The sequence below is a fragment of the Sphaeramia orbicularis genome, chromosome 18 (assembly GCF_902148855.1).
Source record: "Sphaeramia orbicularis chromosome 18, fSphaOr1.1, whole genome shotgun sequence".
NCBI classification, from domain to species: Eukaryota; Metazoa; Chordata; class Actinopteri; order Kurtiformes; family Apogonidae; genus Sphaeramia; species Sphaeramia orbicularis.
Window position 1 is genome coordinate 19,508,212 of NC_043974.1, and position 18,670 is coordinate 19,526,881.

Sequence of the window (18,670 nt, forward strand, 5' to 3'; positions counted from 1 at the left end):
AGTTGAATTAATAAAGAATTCAGACCCAAGCATAGCATTTACAGTTTATGTAGACCACAGGGAAATGTTTTAAAATGCATAATTCCATTTTTTTTAAAAAAGCAAAATATCCCTGCTTAAAGTACTCTATGGTCATTTTACGCCATGTCTTCATTGAATATACAGAGCAATTTCTGCCCATTATATAAAATTACATAGAGTACTGAGAAAAAGTCTTAGGTCACCTCAAGTGGTTTAATAAGCTTGACATTTATTTCCCATGTTCTATATTAAGATTCAACAAGAAAACTCAGAACATACAGTACGTACACAGCATTAAAACACACACAAAAAGACCAGAACTAAATGACTACTAGAGGCAGAAGTCAGTATTTAGTGGGACCTCGGTTTGCACTTACACATCTTGAACTCACTCACAGTTATTAAGTCATCTTGTGGTATATTAAACCATGCTTCCTTCAGGGCCAGATCATCCTAAACAGCTTCTACAATATGCTCATTTTTCAGAGTTTTTCCTTGTTTTTAAAACCGTTTACATATTTGCTATAAATTGCTTTGCATCTTGATGCCAAAATAGAGAAATGCATATGCATAGGTATTAGAATCTTGCTAAAACAGCAAACATAATGCATTGCAAATGCATTATGGAACATAAAACCAGTGATCATTACCACAAACTGCAGAATTTATCAGAGCACATGCAAATGCTGTGAGTATAGACTAGTGTATAAAAAGATGGAGGTATTAATCACCCTTTAAAAGAGATGCCAAAATCATCCCCATAGTGGTTGGATGCAGAATTGGTTATAAATCCCACCCCCTAACGTTCCACATCCAATATTTTTCCCAAAAAAAAAAAGATTTTAGTCTTTTTAGGTAGATTTGATATATGTTCAGAATATCATCGTTCTGATCAGTTTGTTTTTATTATATCTGATGTTACAAAAATGCATGAATTCCTCATATAAGTGACATGGCAGCTCCCTCAGGTGTTGGCTTCATTTTTACACAGTGGGAGGAAACATCACAGCAGCATCCATCTTTATATACAGTCACAAAGTGGTGAATGGGTTAATGTGGCATCTAATCAAGTAAGAAAACAGATAGTAATAATTGATATCCTTAGGGTTTGTTTGCTTTTATTCAAGTGCAAGTTCAATGAGAAAGTACACTTAGTGCTTCATACTAGTGCACAGGTGTCAAACATGCGGCCCGGGGGCCAAATGCGGCCCGCCAAAGGGTCCAGTCCGGCCCTTGGGATGAATTTATAAAATGCAAAAATTACACAAAGATGTTAACAATCCTTTTAGTTCCGGTTCCACATTCAGACCAATTCAATCCCAGGTGGGTCATAATAACCTATAAATACTGACAATTCCAATTTTTTCTCTTTGTAAATGTAAATGTTTTCATGTATTTACACTAAAAACAAAGTATAATATTGCAAAAAATATCTGAATAACCTGAACAAATATGAAGAACCTGAAATGTCTCAAGAGAAGAAAGTACAATTTTAACAATATTCCACCTGTTATTAAATGTTTTGTGTATTTGTAGATCCACTGTGACCTGTAAGTTATAATGAACATGTGTAAATGATAAATAGAAGCATAATATTGTTAAAATTACACTTATTTTTTTTCAGTTTGTTCATGTTATTCACATTTTTGAAAGGATAGTTTATAGATGCAAACATTTTCATAATGTAAATTTACTTTTTTTGCTTTAAAACATTGAGAAAAGTTTGGAGTTGACATTATTTATATATTATTATGTTATTATTTTACTGGTTCGGCCCACTTCAGATCGAATTTAGCTGAATGTGGCCCCTGAAATAAAATGAGTTTGACACCCCTGTACTAGAGTGATATGGTAAGTCATAGTATTATTTTAAATTCATAGGTTTTGTCAGTGTAACAAGCAATGAAATAAGTCTTGAACTGCATTGAAAATGGCCTTAATCCATTATGAATGGTCTTGAATCTAGTTTTGAAAGTCTGTCATTGGTTCTTATAAGCACTATTTCTGTTCATGTGAGCTACCATACCATAACAACTTTCAGTTTTAGATTTCACATCTTTAAAGTCAGCGTTCGTCTTCTACTTTCACTTATTTCCACCCAGGAGGGCTTTTAACCAGGAAGTGGTAAGAATTACCCATAATTCCCCAATGAGGGTAGAGGGCGGGCCGAGAGTTTGGACTGTCAGCGCCCCTTTTGCCGCTCATTAATCACTTAGGCTACTGTGGGACAGGCCGCCTGGGATCGGCAACACACACACACACACACACACACACACACACACACACACTTAAAAAAGGTGTGAGTGCAATGCCAATGTATAATCTGTCCCTCCGCCAAACGATCAATACAAACAAAATGGAGAAACCCTATTAAATGTTGAGGGCTGTTTCCTGGCCGATACAGATGCATACGTCAGACACACACAGATACTGATGCTGTTCATCACCACAGAGGAGATAGAAATAGAAAAAAAAGACGAACACAGAGTTCCCTGGAGCAAGTCAACAACTCAGAGGCACAAAGAGAGTCCTTTCAGTAGTGGAGGCTCTCTCCTTTCAGACCCTGGTATCATGTTCTACAGCGTCATGTTCCTTCCCAGACTGTCTTCAGGGACCCAACCTCCATATTCATACATGCATGTTGATGTGTGCGCCTGTGAATAATTATTGTGTAACACTTCTGTCTGTAACACTATATATCCTTCCATCCATTAATGTCTTTGAGCCTGGAATCCATATCATCTGCATAATCTATAAAATCTACATATTCAGCAGAAAAAAAGTCCCAGTGTGGCTTTAAAGGGAGCCTATTTTCAGTATTGAGGACAAATCAGTTTTATGGATTGAATTAAATTGCAGAATAAATATAATAGTACTGTGGTACTGAGACACAAATGTAGTTACATTACAGTTACTGATCAAAATGTTCTGGGTATTTGTTTTGGTGGTTATGCTTTAAAAACTTTAAAAATTGTTGTTTTGTATTGTATTATTAAAACCTGGACATTAATCGTTAAGTATTTTAACACAATTTTAGAAAAGACCTACAGTCAAAGCCAAATGTTTGGGAATGACAAATGGATTCTCTGCTTAAATGAGATTTATTTGTCGTTAAATTTCTTTGAACTCTAGAAAATGCCTCGAATTGGACTTCAATGTACCTTAGAAACATATGGAAATTATAGAAAATAAAGGTGGTGGTTAATTTTTTCGGAAACAAAACTTGCGTGACTCAAAAAAAAAAACTTTTGGCCATGTCTGTATAAGAGAACTTAAAGTTTTGTTTTAAAAAAACAGCTGCAGCAGAGCTACAATAAAACAATAATTACTATCATGGTGCTGTAGATTTAATTCATAAAGCAATATCATTGTTATATTATGATGCAAGATCAGGGGCTGTTAACATTATCATCTAATTTTACAAATATATTTTGGTTTTTAGTCACTATTTTGTTTAAATTAGCAAAAGCAACACAAAATGTTCACAAATTTTTTGCTTTTTTACTGCATTTTTTATGACTAGACATCATATTAACTGTGTGAATGTTGTATTTCTAGATTTCTGAGATATCCTGACCCTAAAACATAGTGTAAATACACCAATAAACATCAGGTTTCGTTGATTTTCACTCAGAATCACAAATCTGCTAATAAGTAGACACACATTGTAAATATTTATCATAACATTTTTGGACATATTGTCTCATTACATCTCAAACAGGTTACATAATTGTCCCAACACCACCTATTTTCTATTTCTCATCACGAGTATTTACCATTTAGCCTGTAAATAGTTTATATTGTCTGTGGCTGCAAACATAGTGATACCTTCAGGGTTGCCTCAGGCTAAAAAAAAATCCTATATTAGAAAGTGTTTAAGTAAGAAAAAGAACTGTTGCAGAGGTGGAAATGCACTCTTGACCCTGAAGTAGGAAAATACTCTTAATCCAGTGTCTGCTTACGAGCTTTTTTTTTTTAATATCATGGCCTTCATTCTCATTTTTGCTCAGATGTCAAGAGCTTTGATTATTCTGTCCAACTGTATTTGAGTTCTGACTGTTATTTATTAAATCTTCCTCTCATCATCCACCCAGTATTAAAGCCGAGCGACACCAAAACACAAGCTACCCTCTGCCATTTTCCTGTTGGTATAAAGAAAAAGCCCAATTCTGCGCTCATGTAAAGAAAATAACATTTATTCAACGTGCAAGACTCAAGAGGTTTTAAAGTCAACTTTGGGAGGAAATGAAGTTGTATAGCTCTTCTGAATTAAGAGCAAAAGTTACTGTGAGTCACAAGAGGAGGAAAAAAAGTGTCAAAAAACAGAAAATGACAACGTTTACGCATTCAGATGAGATATTTAAGAGAAAACTGACAGAATTTTTGTAGTGGGATTGCAAGAATTAAAAAGAAAACCTCAAAACTGTAGCTGAATAGACTTAAAAACAGACATTAATGACTGAAAAACCACATTTGATAGTGGATTTATATAGATATTCAGTTCAGAAGATTACAATACTGACCATGACAACACCAGGTTAAAGCTGCACAAGAGTTTTCTTCTGGGGGGAAAAAAGGATTTAGAGAAACAATATGTCTTTGTTGCTACATTTCTTCCCAAAACCAGCCCATCATCTGAGGAACAATGTGAAACTGACAGAAATCTGTGGCCCATATGCAACACATTTTACACACAATGCTCTATAGTGTTTCTGCAGGTCAAAAACAGCTAAAAGAATGTTGAATAGGAAACAGAAGAGAGTGAAATGAAAGTCTTAAAAAGGTGCCTTTATATTATTAAGGTTTATAGTGTTTGCAAATTGGAAAATTAACACAAGTTTAAATTATGTTTGATGAAACTCAAGTAAAGAGTGTGGAATTCAGTTTTGGGTTCAGTTTGTAACAGATTATATTGGACAAAAGTCTAAAAAAAAAAGCAGCAATACTAAGTAAAATCAAAAATATCTTGAATCTAAAGTCACTGTACAGGCTGTAATGTTCCCTCATAGTTCTATACATGAAACCAACATTAATCCAGTCATCAGGCTACAGAACACAGCAAAAACAGCGCTAAATCAATCAAAATATTATTCACCAAGAAATACCTGTGTTTTTTTTCCAAGTTTCATGAATTTAAAAACGCAAAATAAACACAGAAATAATGTATGAAGCGCAAAAAAAGTTTACCTCCAAATGATATAGAACTGTTTTTCATTTAACCTTTTCCAATTGATTTATCACCCTTTTTTTTCCCCACTGCTTTTTTGCATTTTTCAGTGAAAATTCATTTTTTGAGATGAGGTGACTGATGTGAGTGACTGACCCTGCTGTTTTCTGCATTATGTACACTTTTCTTTCTTTTATGTGATATATGATTACTGATTAACTTACTGCTGTCAGGATTGTGTTGTGTGTGGGGGGGGCATGTTTATGTTGTTTTTTTGTAAAAAATTAATAAAAAATATATAACCGAACATAAAAACAAGCGTCTACCACCACCGTCATTTATTCAACAGGGGTTTTCTTGTCCATTGCTCTCTGGCTGCTGTTGAATTAGATATTAAACCGAAAACTTCTGGTTTTAATGAAAAAGTGGTGAACAAATATAAAGTGATGTATGACCGTGATATGTGTTTGTTGAATAAAATGCTGGGTTTTGGTTTCTGCACCTTCACATTTTGACTCAATTATGTCGTATTTCATGTAGTTTCATGTCTTACCGACTACTGTTTGCATTAATTCTGGTTCAGGTTGAACAGAGACCGAAACACACCAACTGAACTGAACATTTCAGTAGTGTGAGATGACTCAAACCACATGGATAAGGGGATTCCTGCAGCTGGTTGATAAAAGAAACCTGCTTAACAGAGAGATAAAGGGTGTGTGGGAACTTACGATATACAATTATAGACATAGTGCACCGTCTAGTCAGCTCTTACTTCTTTTAGATCTTTTCTTAGGAATTCTCTGTTATGTTGCCAATAATCTATTGTTTTGTTATAAGACAGACTGTTTAAGGCTTTGCGCAACAACAAGCGCACACACATATTTATACTGGAGCTCGGAAATAACCCCTTAAATATGCACAAACACCAGCAGCTCCTGTATCTCTACCCTTCAAGGACATCTCTGGAGAACGCCTGAGGGAAAAAGCTCTTCTACGCTCTTGAACTGACCAATCAAGGCTCGTCAAAGCGCAGAGACTGAAGCCAGTGTTTCCAGTGAGGTGCAGGTGGATTACCAGTTCATCCTATTCATTTACTCTGCAGAGATGGAAGCAGAGGCACAGATTCAACAAAGTGATGAGGTGATTAATTGCACTGTGGAAAACACACACACACACACACACATATATAATTAGCAGGTTGTTGCTGGTATCATTTGGACGGTCGCTGTTCAAGATATTCTGTTCATGCTTCCTTTTCTTATATTCATCATTTAATAGGTCTTATGTATTTTATTTTATTGTAATTTTGTTTGTTTTTTCTCTTCTGCCCAATTTACTCAGTTCTGGTTCTAGTTACCATTATAATTATCACACACACACCCCCCCGCCCCCCCGTCAGGTCCGGCATCGAAATGTGGTTCAACAAAACTCATAATAAAGACAGTAGAACAGGGGTGTCAAACTCATTTTAGTTCAGGGGCCACATTAAGCCAAATTTGATCTACAGTGGGCCGGACCAGTAAAATAATATAAATAATAATATATAAATAATGTCAACTCCAAACTTTCCTCTGTGTTTTAGAGCGAAAAAAAGTAAAATTCTGCGATGAAAATGTTTACATCTGCCAACTATCCTTTAAAACAGTGTGAATAACATGAACAAACTGAAATTTCTTAAGAAAACTAAGTGCAATTTTAACAATATTATGTCTCAGTTTATCATTTACACATGTAAATTACAACGTACAGATCACAGTGGATCAACAAACACACAAAATATTTAATAACAGGCAGAATATTGTTACAATTACACTTCAGACATCTCAAAATGTTCATATTTGTTGAGATTATTTATGTATTTGTGAAATGTTAGTTTGTTTTAGTGTAAATACAGTAAAATGACTTGAATATGTTTACATTTACAAAGGAAAAAATGTGGAGTTGTGGGTATTTATAGGTTATTCTGATAGTATTTAACTGATCCAACCCACTGGAGATTAAATTGGTCTGTATGCAGAACGTGAACTAAAATGATTAATATCTTCAGTGTAATTTTTTCATTTCACAAATTCATCCCAAGGGCCAGACTGGACCCTTCGGTGGGCCGGATTTGGCCCCCAGGCCACATGTTTGACACCTGTGCAGTAGAATATCAATGGGAGCTTCATATACTTTATGAAGTTTCCCTTGGTAAAACAAATTTGTTCAGCACCAAAAGGCAGCCAGACTACCATTCTGCTGTTTTAATGCTGGACAAGTTAAAAAAAAAAAACAAACAAACAAAAAAAAAACACAGCAGGTCTTAATGCACGATTTGAATTTTTTGTCAAATCCGATTATATGTGTGCTTGTTCATATTACACATTCAATGCAACTTCTATCAGTTTTGAGTATGAACTGAATGTGATCCTGAAGTGACCCGCATGCACAAAAGAGGTCCTAGTGTAATACATGACCACCCAGGCACACACTGAGTTTAAGGAAGTAAATATGTTTTTCCTGCCAAAGCAGAATTTTGACATTTGTCGCATTTCAAAAGGTCAGATAAATGCGACCTGGCTGTTCAGACTGAGGTCACATTGCAAAATATCAGAGGCATATCAGATTTAGAACCACATATGAGAGTGGCCTGGGTTGGATTTGAAAAAAAAATTGGGTTTGTGTTGTTTAAACAGTCTTTAACAGATCAGATACAGATCAAATATGGCCAAAACAAAACAAAAAAAATCAGATTTGGCCCATATTTTCCTGCAGTCTGAACGTAGCCTTAGTGGGATTTTTTTTTTTTTTTTACAGAAGCGTCCACATTTATCTGGTCTCCATTCATCCTCAATTAGCCATCACCATGACTAATGTGACAGCTGAAGACGCCAGCACCGCTGACCCCTCCCATCAGCAACTTACACTGGGAACCTCATGTTAAAAAAAATTAGATGATGAAACAAGAAGGGAGGCAGAGATTCATTTTTCCCACCCATCAATCTGCGAGCCGCTCATAAATGTCAGCCTTAGGGAAATTGAATGGCACCATTTGTCTGTGTTTATTAGTCTGGGATGAACCCGGTCCCGTCGACCTTTCGGAGTACATGCCCATGCCAAGTTAATTGAGGATAAGTCAAACTTGGAGTTTCTGTGGCTGGCAGAGCCTCTGCGATAGGATCCCTGCAGATTCACTGCCTCCAGTGAAAAAAGAAAAAGAAGAGACAGGGATGTTCATCACCAGAAAGTCCACTGGGTCAATTTTTTTTATTGCTTAAATGGCCAGTCTTAAATGCCAAGGTACTAGAATCCCACAAGTCATTATTGAACTGTGGTGCTTAGTTTTAGAAGTCACTTTGTGCAGCTTGCTGGTGTCTGAAGATGAGGTTTTTAAGCCTCAAAAGACCTAAACAATGAACATGGAAACTACAATTTTCTGTACCACTGATTTATTAATAAAACCCATGTAGTTTGACCAGTGAAAGTGGTTGTATATGCTTGTTTTTACATTCAGTTAATGATATATGTAGCTGAAAAGGACACTTTCTTTGATTTTACATCTGTTTTGATATAATCACCTTGAAATTTACTCTGAGCTTTTATGAACACTTACATAATCAGTAAACGAAATATACCAAAATGTTTGATATTCACTGAAAAATGCAAAAAGTAGCAGAAAATGTTACAATAAATGGAAATAAATCAGTTAGGAAAGGTTAGAAGCAGAGAAAAATACATGTGGTAGCTGTCACCAAAGTAATTCCAGCTCTTAAAGGGTTAAAACATGGCTGTTAACACAAACTGAGTCAAAGTAATCTTGGTTCAAATATCAGATCCCTTTCGTGCACAGTAAACCTGTGCATGCTGCTGTTTGCAGGTTCTTCTGACATTAAAGTTCAACTTTTCCAAATTCTTGTTGCCGTTTGGGCCCTCTAACGTGTGAAGGTGCCCCGGAGCAGCTTTAAATTCAATCTGTTTGGCCTCTGTCGATAGTCCAACAAGTGGAATGTTACCTGCAAATGCCACCATTCACATTATTTACCACCCAATTTGTCATGAAACTCCAGCAAATTCCAGATAAATGGGTCAGCAGGCTGTTTTCACGGTCAGATTATTTTTTTCTCTTTAATTTTCCAGAGCTGCCCCGAGCCGCTGCCTGTTACACAGCAATGTGTTCCACTGACAAAAAGCCTCTGATTGTGAGTGATGTCCCCACCAGACACCACCACTCAAATGCTGCCGGCGTCTGTCAATATCCATCACAAAGGCTGCTCCTGTTTACATACTGAAGCTGTTTTCACTGGGCCCCAAGGAGACATACTTTAATCTTCATGCACTGACCTTATTATTCTATTTCATCTTCAATTTGATAAATAAAACAGCCTTAAAATAGTCATACATTAGGGTGATTCAATATCCTTGGAATGTCAGTGGTGACATCAAAGTGACTGTTTCATGCTGAATTATTTCTCTGTCCTTATCATCCACATTATTCTTACATCAGTGGGTGTTCATCTTTGTAATACTGTACATGTGTGTGAAATCTACTGTACTGGCTCTACTGATGGAGACACTGACTGTAGAATAGAACAGTATTAAATGTATGAGCCTGCCTCTGTTTTAATACCAGCCGTTCCAAAGCACAAAGAATATCCACATTCAGGGATTAAAAGTTCCATCAGCATCTCAGTCAGGAAGCCATGACTAAATCACACTCATGTGTCCGTCTGCTGCTGTCTGTGCGCTCAGGCGCGTCCTTGTGTTCGGGTGCGCACAAGCAGGAGTGGGTATTGTTGTGGTTGTCAGAGTGGGGTCCGGGGACCTTCCTGAGGTTTCTAATTAGGCGTTAACCACCTTCACTCCAGCACGTGTCAAATTCACTGGAACTGATGATTACTTAAGTATCGCAGCTCAAACAGAACAGCATGAACACCAGTGGGCTGTGCGCTCCGCGGGTGGGTTTCCCCACAGAACAACAATGTAAACACACAACAACCTGCCCGTGACACTGGCCCACTGTGTCATATAATGGGAGTCTGGGGCCACAGTCAGCATGCATGTATTTGCACAGCCTCTGACATGAAAATGTTTAACAAGTCCTCATCCTGCCTGAGAACATCACCCACGCGTCCACCTGGATGCGTAAAAACCACACTGTGCCTTTCCCATTCCACGAGCCACGCCGTGTGCGTCTGCACCAGCTGCCTCCTGCGAAAACAATAACTTGTTTCTGGTGATGTGTGCCGTGGGTAGAGTGATGGGTGGTGGAAGGTGACAAAGAGCTGTGTGATGGGGATGGTGCGTGGACCGGCGCATCGGGACGGGACGAGGAGGGGATAGTGTACTTACGCTGCTGTTCTCTCCTGTCCAGTGGACCATCGCCTGGTTGTGGGTCGCATCCCCTTTGAGCACGAACGAACTGCTGAGCAGTGACATTTGTTTTTCCCGGGACACGGCTCTCCTGAGGCGGGGAGAGCTCTCCGGGCCGACGGCGTCCTCCTCCCCGTCCGTGGGTAAGCCCGGCGGGGGTCCTCCACGGGCTCCGCCGGTTCCGCCGCTCGTGTCAAACGTACGGTCCTGTCCGCCGCTCCGGTTTAAAACCCCGCTGTCACCGCGCACGGGTCCCGGCAGTGCCATCCAGGCCAAGGCGGTCAACAGAAAGACGCAGAAGTGCGCGGTGTGGGACACCGGTGCTTTAGGGCGCAGAGGTGCCATTCTTTGCGCCGTAGTAGCGCTCGTATCGCGGAGACTGATGGAGAGACTGCCGATGCTTGTGGAAGATAGATAGGTGTACACTGTAAGACGAGGGAGAGAGAGTGTGGATGGAAGGGAGGAGGGAGGGGAAGTGGAGGCAGACAGTGGAAACAACGTGGACTCGTCCCTGTGCCAAGTGGATCCACTAAACGGCGCAGCGGTGCCATCTGCTGTCCACGGGCCGCAACGTGACGGACTGAGCCCAGCAGGCTCTAGTGTCTGTGTCCAACATGTCAACACCAAAAACATGGGACTTCTCCAAACAGGTCTGCAGTGTAATGCACTGGTATTGTGCATTTATGGGCGCAGACCCCCACCATGAAGAACAACAGGGGTGTGCAGGAGTGGAAACACTGGTCATGTTCTGCACTCCCAAAAATAGAGGTACCACATCAGAACATTTATGTACCTAGAAGTACATCTTTTAAGAATGTTCTCTCAGAAGTACAATATTGGTCTTTAGGAGGGCAGAATTGCACCTTTAGACTCTGATAAAGGGTCCAAAGTTATGTAAAGTACAAATGTGTACTATAAGGTACCCTGCAGCATTAAAATGTGTGTAGACCATGAGAATAGGCTATAGGCTGGGAGAACTGAACAGTAGGACTAATAGTTCAAACTTTAGGCTTAGCGCATTTTTTATTATATATCATACTGTAATTACTCTATATTATATTTAATAATAATTTGTGTTTTAATTTAATAGCCCAATTAGCTCAATGATAATAGCCTAATAATTTATTTCGCTTATTAGAACCTCTGATTATTGCCATAATCTCTGTTTTATCAAGTTTTCATTCACACCTCCATGTCTTGATGTCGTAGCTTGCCTATGCCGTTTTTTTTTTTGTTTTTTCTCAATTAGGCCACCGGTTCAAACTTTAAACATCATGGCATTTTCAGCTATATGAGAGTTTTCTTTCAATGTAAAGTAGTTAAGGTACAAAAATGGACCATTTCGAAAGGGTACAGAAATGTCTCTCAAAAAAGCACACCCCCAGCGACAAGCATTTGTACCCTTTGAAGTACAAGCTGGTACCTCTATTTTTGAGAGTGTGGTTCTGTGGAGGTTTTCAAAACCACCACTGGAAAGTCCACATCTCATTGGACCAAGGTTAAGAACCTACAACCACTTAGTCCTGAAGATAACGCTTAAGTCCTTTAGCTAACCAGCTAATCAGATTAGAGAGGCTTTTTGTTCTACTCTTGAAATACATTCCTGCTTGAGTGTGATCTTTTACTCCCAGTTTTGGAGATTAAATCAGTCTGATAATATAAACAGTGAAAACAGTTCCTCAAAATACATGTACCTGACTCCACCCTCACTCATCCCTGCTGGGCCTGTGCTGGTGGTCAGCTGGTTAACAGGTCAAAAGTCATGTGTGATCCCACTGAGTAAAAGGTCTACTCCTCTATCCAATTATACGTTGAGGTTGGCTTAACCTACAGTGATGCAGGGCATGATTGAAGAGGGTCTGATGTGTTTTCAGGTCACACGGGGAGCGATTGATTATTACTTCCCGTTTCCATGAAGCAGAGGTCACAGAATCCTGTCACTGATCACACATTTACTGTCCCAGCTCAGGCTTTACCTTTAACCCTTTTCTCTACTACAAACTCACAATTAATGAAAGGTTTTAGCCAAAAAAAAAAAAAAAAAAAAAAAGGGCAAAGCAATTTTAATCTAAATTGAAAAGAAATGAGTGCTTTAATATCTTTTCATTTCTTGCATGGAATATGCAAAACAATTAAAATGACAAAATTTAATGACAAAAAAACCCCAAGTGATTAAAATTGATTAAAATCATCCCCCTACTTACTAATTTCTAAACTTATTTAAAAGACTTCCATCAGTTTTATTATGGCAGTTTCAGCTGACAGCCGTTTTCACATCTTTTCCCCCGTAGGATGTAAGGGTTGTATTGGAGCTGTAAGTAAACATTGTTGTTTCAGCAGAACCCTTCTTTAAAAGACAGTATCAGTGTTGAAAAGGTGACCTATGTTAATTATTTACATGCCAGAGTCCTTCTGTTGTTGCTGCTGGCTGGGAATAAATGGAGGTGTTGTTGTCTGGCTGGTCTCAGATCAGTGCGCTCAGGTGACTAAAGTGGCAGAACAGGAGCCGAGTCAGTTTGAATATTTGATGGCGGTGGGAGCTGAGGTTGCGTCAGAGGCAGAACACGGCAGAAGTGGTTATTTTCACAAAATTCTGACACGATCAAAGAGAATTCTAACGCATGTTGTCGTTCTTTAATGCATATCTATAAGGAATGACGTCGGAAGACAGAAATAATATCTAAGAGTTTAGTTTTACCAACGATCCATGATGAGTTTTGGAAAACAGAGGATTTCAATTCCACTTCAAACTATTATTTTTTACTAACCGAGGCATTTTCACAACATAATTCAACAGACAACATAGTAAATAATGCACACGTCTAGAAAATGCTGAATAATGCAGTCAAAAATGAGGACTAGGGATGGATCATAACATGGTATCAGATTAAAAATGCACGTTTTAGTTAAGTTGAGATGTACGAAAGTCGATCACAGGTCAGATCAGAGGTAAAACAAGAAAGAAGGCCTGCTCTGTGACCTCTATTGTCAACGTACTGGCATTAATTGCAGCTCTTAAACTGGAGCTTATGGTTAAATATTTCATTCCTCTGGTACAATATGTGTGTGTATGTGTAGGAGGATTGGCTGATTTTGAGAAGTAAAGCTGCAGGAATCCAGATCGGAGCCTGCAGCGAGTCAAAATGTAATCTGTTTTAATCTAAATGACAGGCCCAACACGAAAGCCAATTAGAGTGTAAATTAAATAGAAAATGTAAACTGCTTTTGCTCATGCTCGCCCAGAGAATTCACCCCTCTACAGGAAAAAGCAGACGTATTTTAATAAGCTGGGAGGAAATTTACAGAAAATGGATTGCAAACTTTGGCTTCTGCCAGCTCCTATCGCCTATCATGTTGCAAGGAAAATATACAGTAGATATAGGGGAAAACTTTTTTTCTTTAAAAAAAAAAAAAAAAAGCTGCAGAAATGTTGGGGTTGCTGCAAAACATCAGCTCTAGTTTAACTTATTTCAAGTAGTTAGAGAAGTTGATTGTTATAGTACTATAGGGTTTTTTCCTGCATAGAGAGCTAAGAGATCATGGCCTTTGATAGAACTGATGCAGATGTTCATGGTCAACACTCCAACAAATATCAGTCTAAAGCATGTAGATATTAAGATTCTCAGTAAATATACAGTAACTTAATCCATAAAGACCCAAACATCCATCACCAACTGATCTAAACCGTTTAATACCTGTTGATCCTCTAATTCTATCAATACATGTGAATAAATGGTGAAAAATGCAGTTTGTCGTCTTTTCATGGTCATCAGATGTGACCCATTTGGACGTTCAGAGGCTCTGTAGTTACCGTGGAAACACCGTCATCTTCTACAACATTGATTCACCAGTAAAACCCATGGAGCTGGATCAGTGACAGTGGATGGAGGTGCTTGGTTTATGTTCAGTTACTGATATATTTTGCTGAAAAAGTCACTTTTTTTTTTTGCAGTTTTCTCTGATTTTGAAATAACCATATACTTTAACCTGAGCTTTAATGAACATCTACATGAGCAGTGAATTAAATACAGGAAAATACCTGATTTATACGAAAAAACTGCAAAATACAGAGGATACGATTACAGTCGCGGAAATTTTTTTAGACCACCCCTTGTTTTCTTTAGTTCTTTAGTTTCGTTAGTCTCCTTCTCAAATCAAATCCTGGAATAAAAAGGACACATCATTTCAGTGTTAATGAACCATCAGTACATGTAAATTTACAGGTTTGTAGGAATATTGAAGTGACATTATAGCACTATCATCACTTATTCCACATCATATGTAACTACAGTCACAGAAATAATTATTAGACCACCCCGGGTTTTTTTCAGTTTCTTGTTCATTCTAACATTTGGTACAACTAAAGGTACATTTGTTTGGACAAATATAATGATAACAACAAAAATAGTTCATAAGAGTTTAATTTCAGAGCTGACATGTAGTCATTTTCCATGTTTTCTTGATAATAACCAAAATCACTTCAGTTCTTACATCAATATCTACAGCATTGTACTGACAAAAACAGTGCTTTTAGGCATTCCATGTTTTCTTTTCTGTCTGTTTTAGTCACATGATACACACAGGAGTTAGTACTTAATTGTATAACCATTGTTTCTGATTACCTTTGATGGTCTAATATTTTATTTCTGTGTATTAAATGGGGATAAATCTCTTTAGAAAGGTTAGATATGGAGGAAAATTTAATTTGAAGAGTGACACAAAAGCAGTGCTGGGTCTTTATGGGTTATATTATACAATAATATTCTCTGACTTTGCTCACTTTAAGAGTCATGTTTGATATAGTCAAAGTAAAACTGGTTATGATGCAGTTTTCATTAGATAAATGTTAATAAATCAGCCAGTTGAAAACACACGATGGAAGCACCTCTGTCTCATTTCAAACCTGGAAAAACCCTGTGGCATCCCAGATTTATGATGTTGGTTTTATTTGGAGCTGTTTAGTGTCATATGAGGCCTGAGGGATATTATATTATGCGTATTACAGTGATATTCCAAACTCCCAATAGCACGGGGAATGAATGATTGAATGAATTTTCATTATTGTGTCCTGCATAAGAATATGCCCAGCCCTTACATGGGCTTATAAGAAACCAAAAATATAAACCAAAGACCAAATACCAGACAATAGGCACAAGAGATATAAACAAGACAATGTACTGACCTATTTAAACAAACACATCTGCCGTTTTTTTCCAGGATTTACAGACAAATAATGCTCATTTATATACATTTGAACTAAACCATTTCATCTTATCATCAGAGCTCCAGAACATATCAAGGTTTCAGATAGATATCTCATTAAACAAAGAAGTTCTCAATTCAGTTATTATTATTATTATTATTATTATTATTATTATTATTATATAAAATAATAATTGCTATATAGAGATCATAGGGAATAGAGACTGGGGGTAGGAGTATGTAAGTTTTTACTTCTTCCTACTCCTTTTCAAGCATGAATAATTTCATTTCATTTATTTATTTTATTATTATATATTTTTTTCTCTTTTGTTTACTTGACCTTTTATGTACCAGTACTAGGGATTGGAATCGAGAACCGGTTCTTTTTTGAGAACCGGTTCCCAGTAGCTCGATTCCTTGGAATCGTTTGCCTGCCTGCTTAACGATTCTGCTTATCGATTCCGCCTTCGTTGTGCATGCGTGATGACGTCACACGTACGCTGCATTGTTTTGGTCAGAACGTAGCCAACATGGCGTTGAGGCAGAAACGGTCTAAAAAGACGACACCAGGTCCACTTACTTGGAACACTGTCAAAGCTTCCATGTCTTCAAAAGGGTGGAATCCCTCCAATATCCTCAAACATTTGTCCACAGCATGTGATTCATTTACAGGAATGTCACATATTTGATACTCAGCGGTGCTTGTGAATGTAGTGGCAGAGTGAACGCTGGGCCGGTTCCAGTGTGGGCAACAAACGTCGTAACTCCTCAAATACAAGTTTCCGAAGGTAAGAAGGGAAAGGAAATGAGGTGCACAACAACGGGAGACGAGCCGAGCCGAACCGGTACCATGTAGTAGAAATGCGGCAATAGAGGAATTAGTAAAGCGACTTTAATTTCACTTTGACTGCACCCCCACCCCCCCCCAAACCGGCCCGGCATCATCTGTTATTATTTGTACACACTATATATGTTATATTTTCTGTGCCGAGATGGAAATATAAAAGACAGTTAATGCAAACACACCCGTTTGTACTCTTTTATTCCCTCACCCAATGAGAATCGATAAGAGAATCAATAAGGAATCGGATCGATAAGCAATATCGATAATGGAATCGGAATCATTAAATTCTTAACGATTCCCATCCCTAACCAGTACTGATATTTTGTTGGTTGATTTTTGTTTTGATTTCACTGTCTACATGTTCAAAATAAAGATTTCAATCAATCAATCAAATAGTGGACAATACAAAAGGGGGAAGTCTCGTATCAGAACACACTTAGGACGACCAAAGCCACCAGCCAATCAACATTAAGTATCCACAGCCTGTATTACTCACTGAATAAAGTATAAAACTCATTGTTTACACACATCTGTATATGGTTTCATCAAGTTTTCTTCATCAAATAAAAACTTAGTTATTTTGACAGTCGGTAAAAATCACAGTGTTTTATAATCTTCAAACGTTGCACCAGCTGATAGTTTACATTACAGCTCTGTTAGCTTAGCTTTGTGTTGTCAATAGCTACACATCATTAGTATGAATGTATTTAGTTCTCATCTCTACAATCCAATACATTGGTGTTTTTGGGATGACTTCCTAGCGCTATATTCTAAAGAGTCTACTGCCAGTTTTAGATCCATTTTTAATATTTAAAAAGGTATAAATATTACAGATAGTCCTTTTAATGAGACCACACATGGATGCAATGTCAAAACACTCATGTATTTCACCTCTGTGTACAGGTACTGTCATTGGTGATCGACCTCCATTTAAATGCAGCACATGCAGGGTTTATAATCAAATTTACTTCTGTAATTATCTGCTCTCTTTATCATAATCAATCATTGCTAATTTGCTGGCAATCAAAATAGAACTGAGTACATTTCCACTGAACGAACAGCCAGAACATCCAAAGTGTGATAGTCCTTTAAGTTAATACCAATAAATGGGGGTTTTAGTTCCTTTTGCCATAATAAAAATCAAATCAGAAAAAAAATTTACGAAAAAAATCCACATTTTCTTTATGATTTATTTAATTAAATCTAAAATGTAGAAGGTGGGTGATTCAGAACTGACTATACTACTGTGTGCACTATATTCAGGAGGTTATAACATTATTAGAGCTGCTTCAGTGTATTTAAGACTGAAACGATTTGCGGTAAATTATTGTGAAATTACACTACAGAACATATTCTACCAATATAAGGAGATGAAGCCAATAATGTGTCATGTTTGCATTAAAGAGGCCATAGAAGGCTTTAACAACCAGAGCCTTTTGCGCTTCTTCTGCAGCTCTGCAAAACTAATCCACATTTATCTTCATAACATCCAATTATGTGTGAAAATTTCATGCCAAACAAAGCTACATTCAGCAGCCACTGAGCAGCATGCTAACAAGCCGGACCCCTGCGGTTCAAAGTTTGCCTCCCCCTGAGCTGTCTGTGTGTTCAGATGATGCAAGACTAGCTTTATTCATTCACGTCTCATCTGTGGTCACACACACACAAACACACACACACACACACACATACAGGACGATGCCACAGGCACACATCAATGCGGAACATGAAATATTTACTGAATTTACTTTACTAAGAGGTCATGGAGCTGAGATGTGCTTTGAAATGTTGGGCTGTTTGTGTAATTTCACTTTTTCTGAAAGTTTACCAAAAAAAAAAAGACTTGTCAAACAGGTTAAAAAAAAAAAACAAAGCCTGGAGAAAAGAGCCAGCGTAAGGATTTTTCTGTTTATTTACTACCACAAGAATTGAACTGAAAGGACTTTAACTGCACAAAAACATGCAGTACAAAGTACAACTTTAGAATTCTGCCCCAGGCTTCAGAATATACAGATGTAAAGCTGCACTAATCAATATTTTTTATGTCAATATCTGCTGTGTACTGTAAAAAATATGACAGGTCTTAA

The 18,670-nt window shown here is 37.7% G+C and overlaps 1 protein-coding gene across 7 annotated transcripts in view; it reads right to left on the reverse strand.

Annotated features, from left to right (window-relative positions):
• Positions 1-10,956, reverse strand: part of sorcs2 (sortilin-related VPS10 domain containing receptor 2) — a 593,249-nt gene extending 582,293 nt beyond the window's left edge. For all 7 annotated transcript variants that reach the window (XM_030162130.1, XM_030162128.1, XM_030162129.1 and 4 more), the window contains exon 1: positions 10,517-10,956. In XM_030162130.1, coding sequence (XP_030017990.1) covers positions 10,517-10,882 — 366 coding nt within the window. In that variant the 5' untranslated portion in view covers positions 10,883-10,956. The remainder of the gene's footprint in view (positions 1-10,516) is intronic.
• Positions 10,957-18,670: the final 7,714 nt, after the last annotated feature.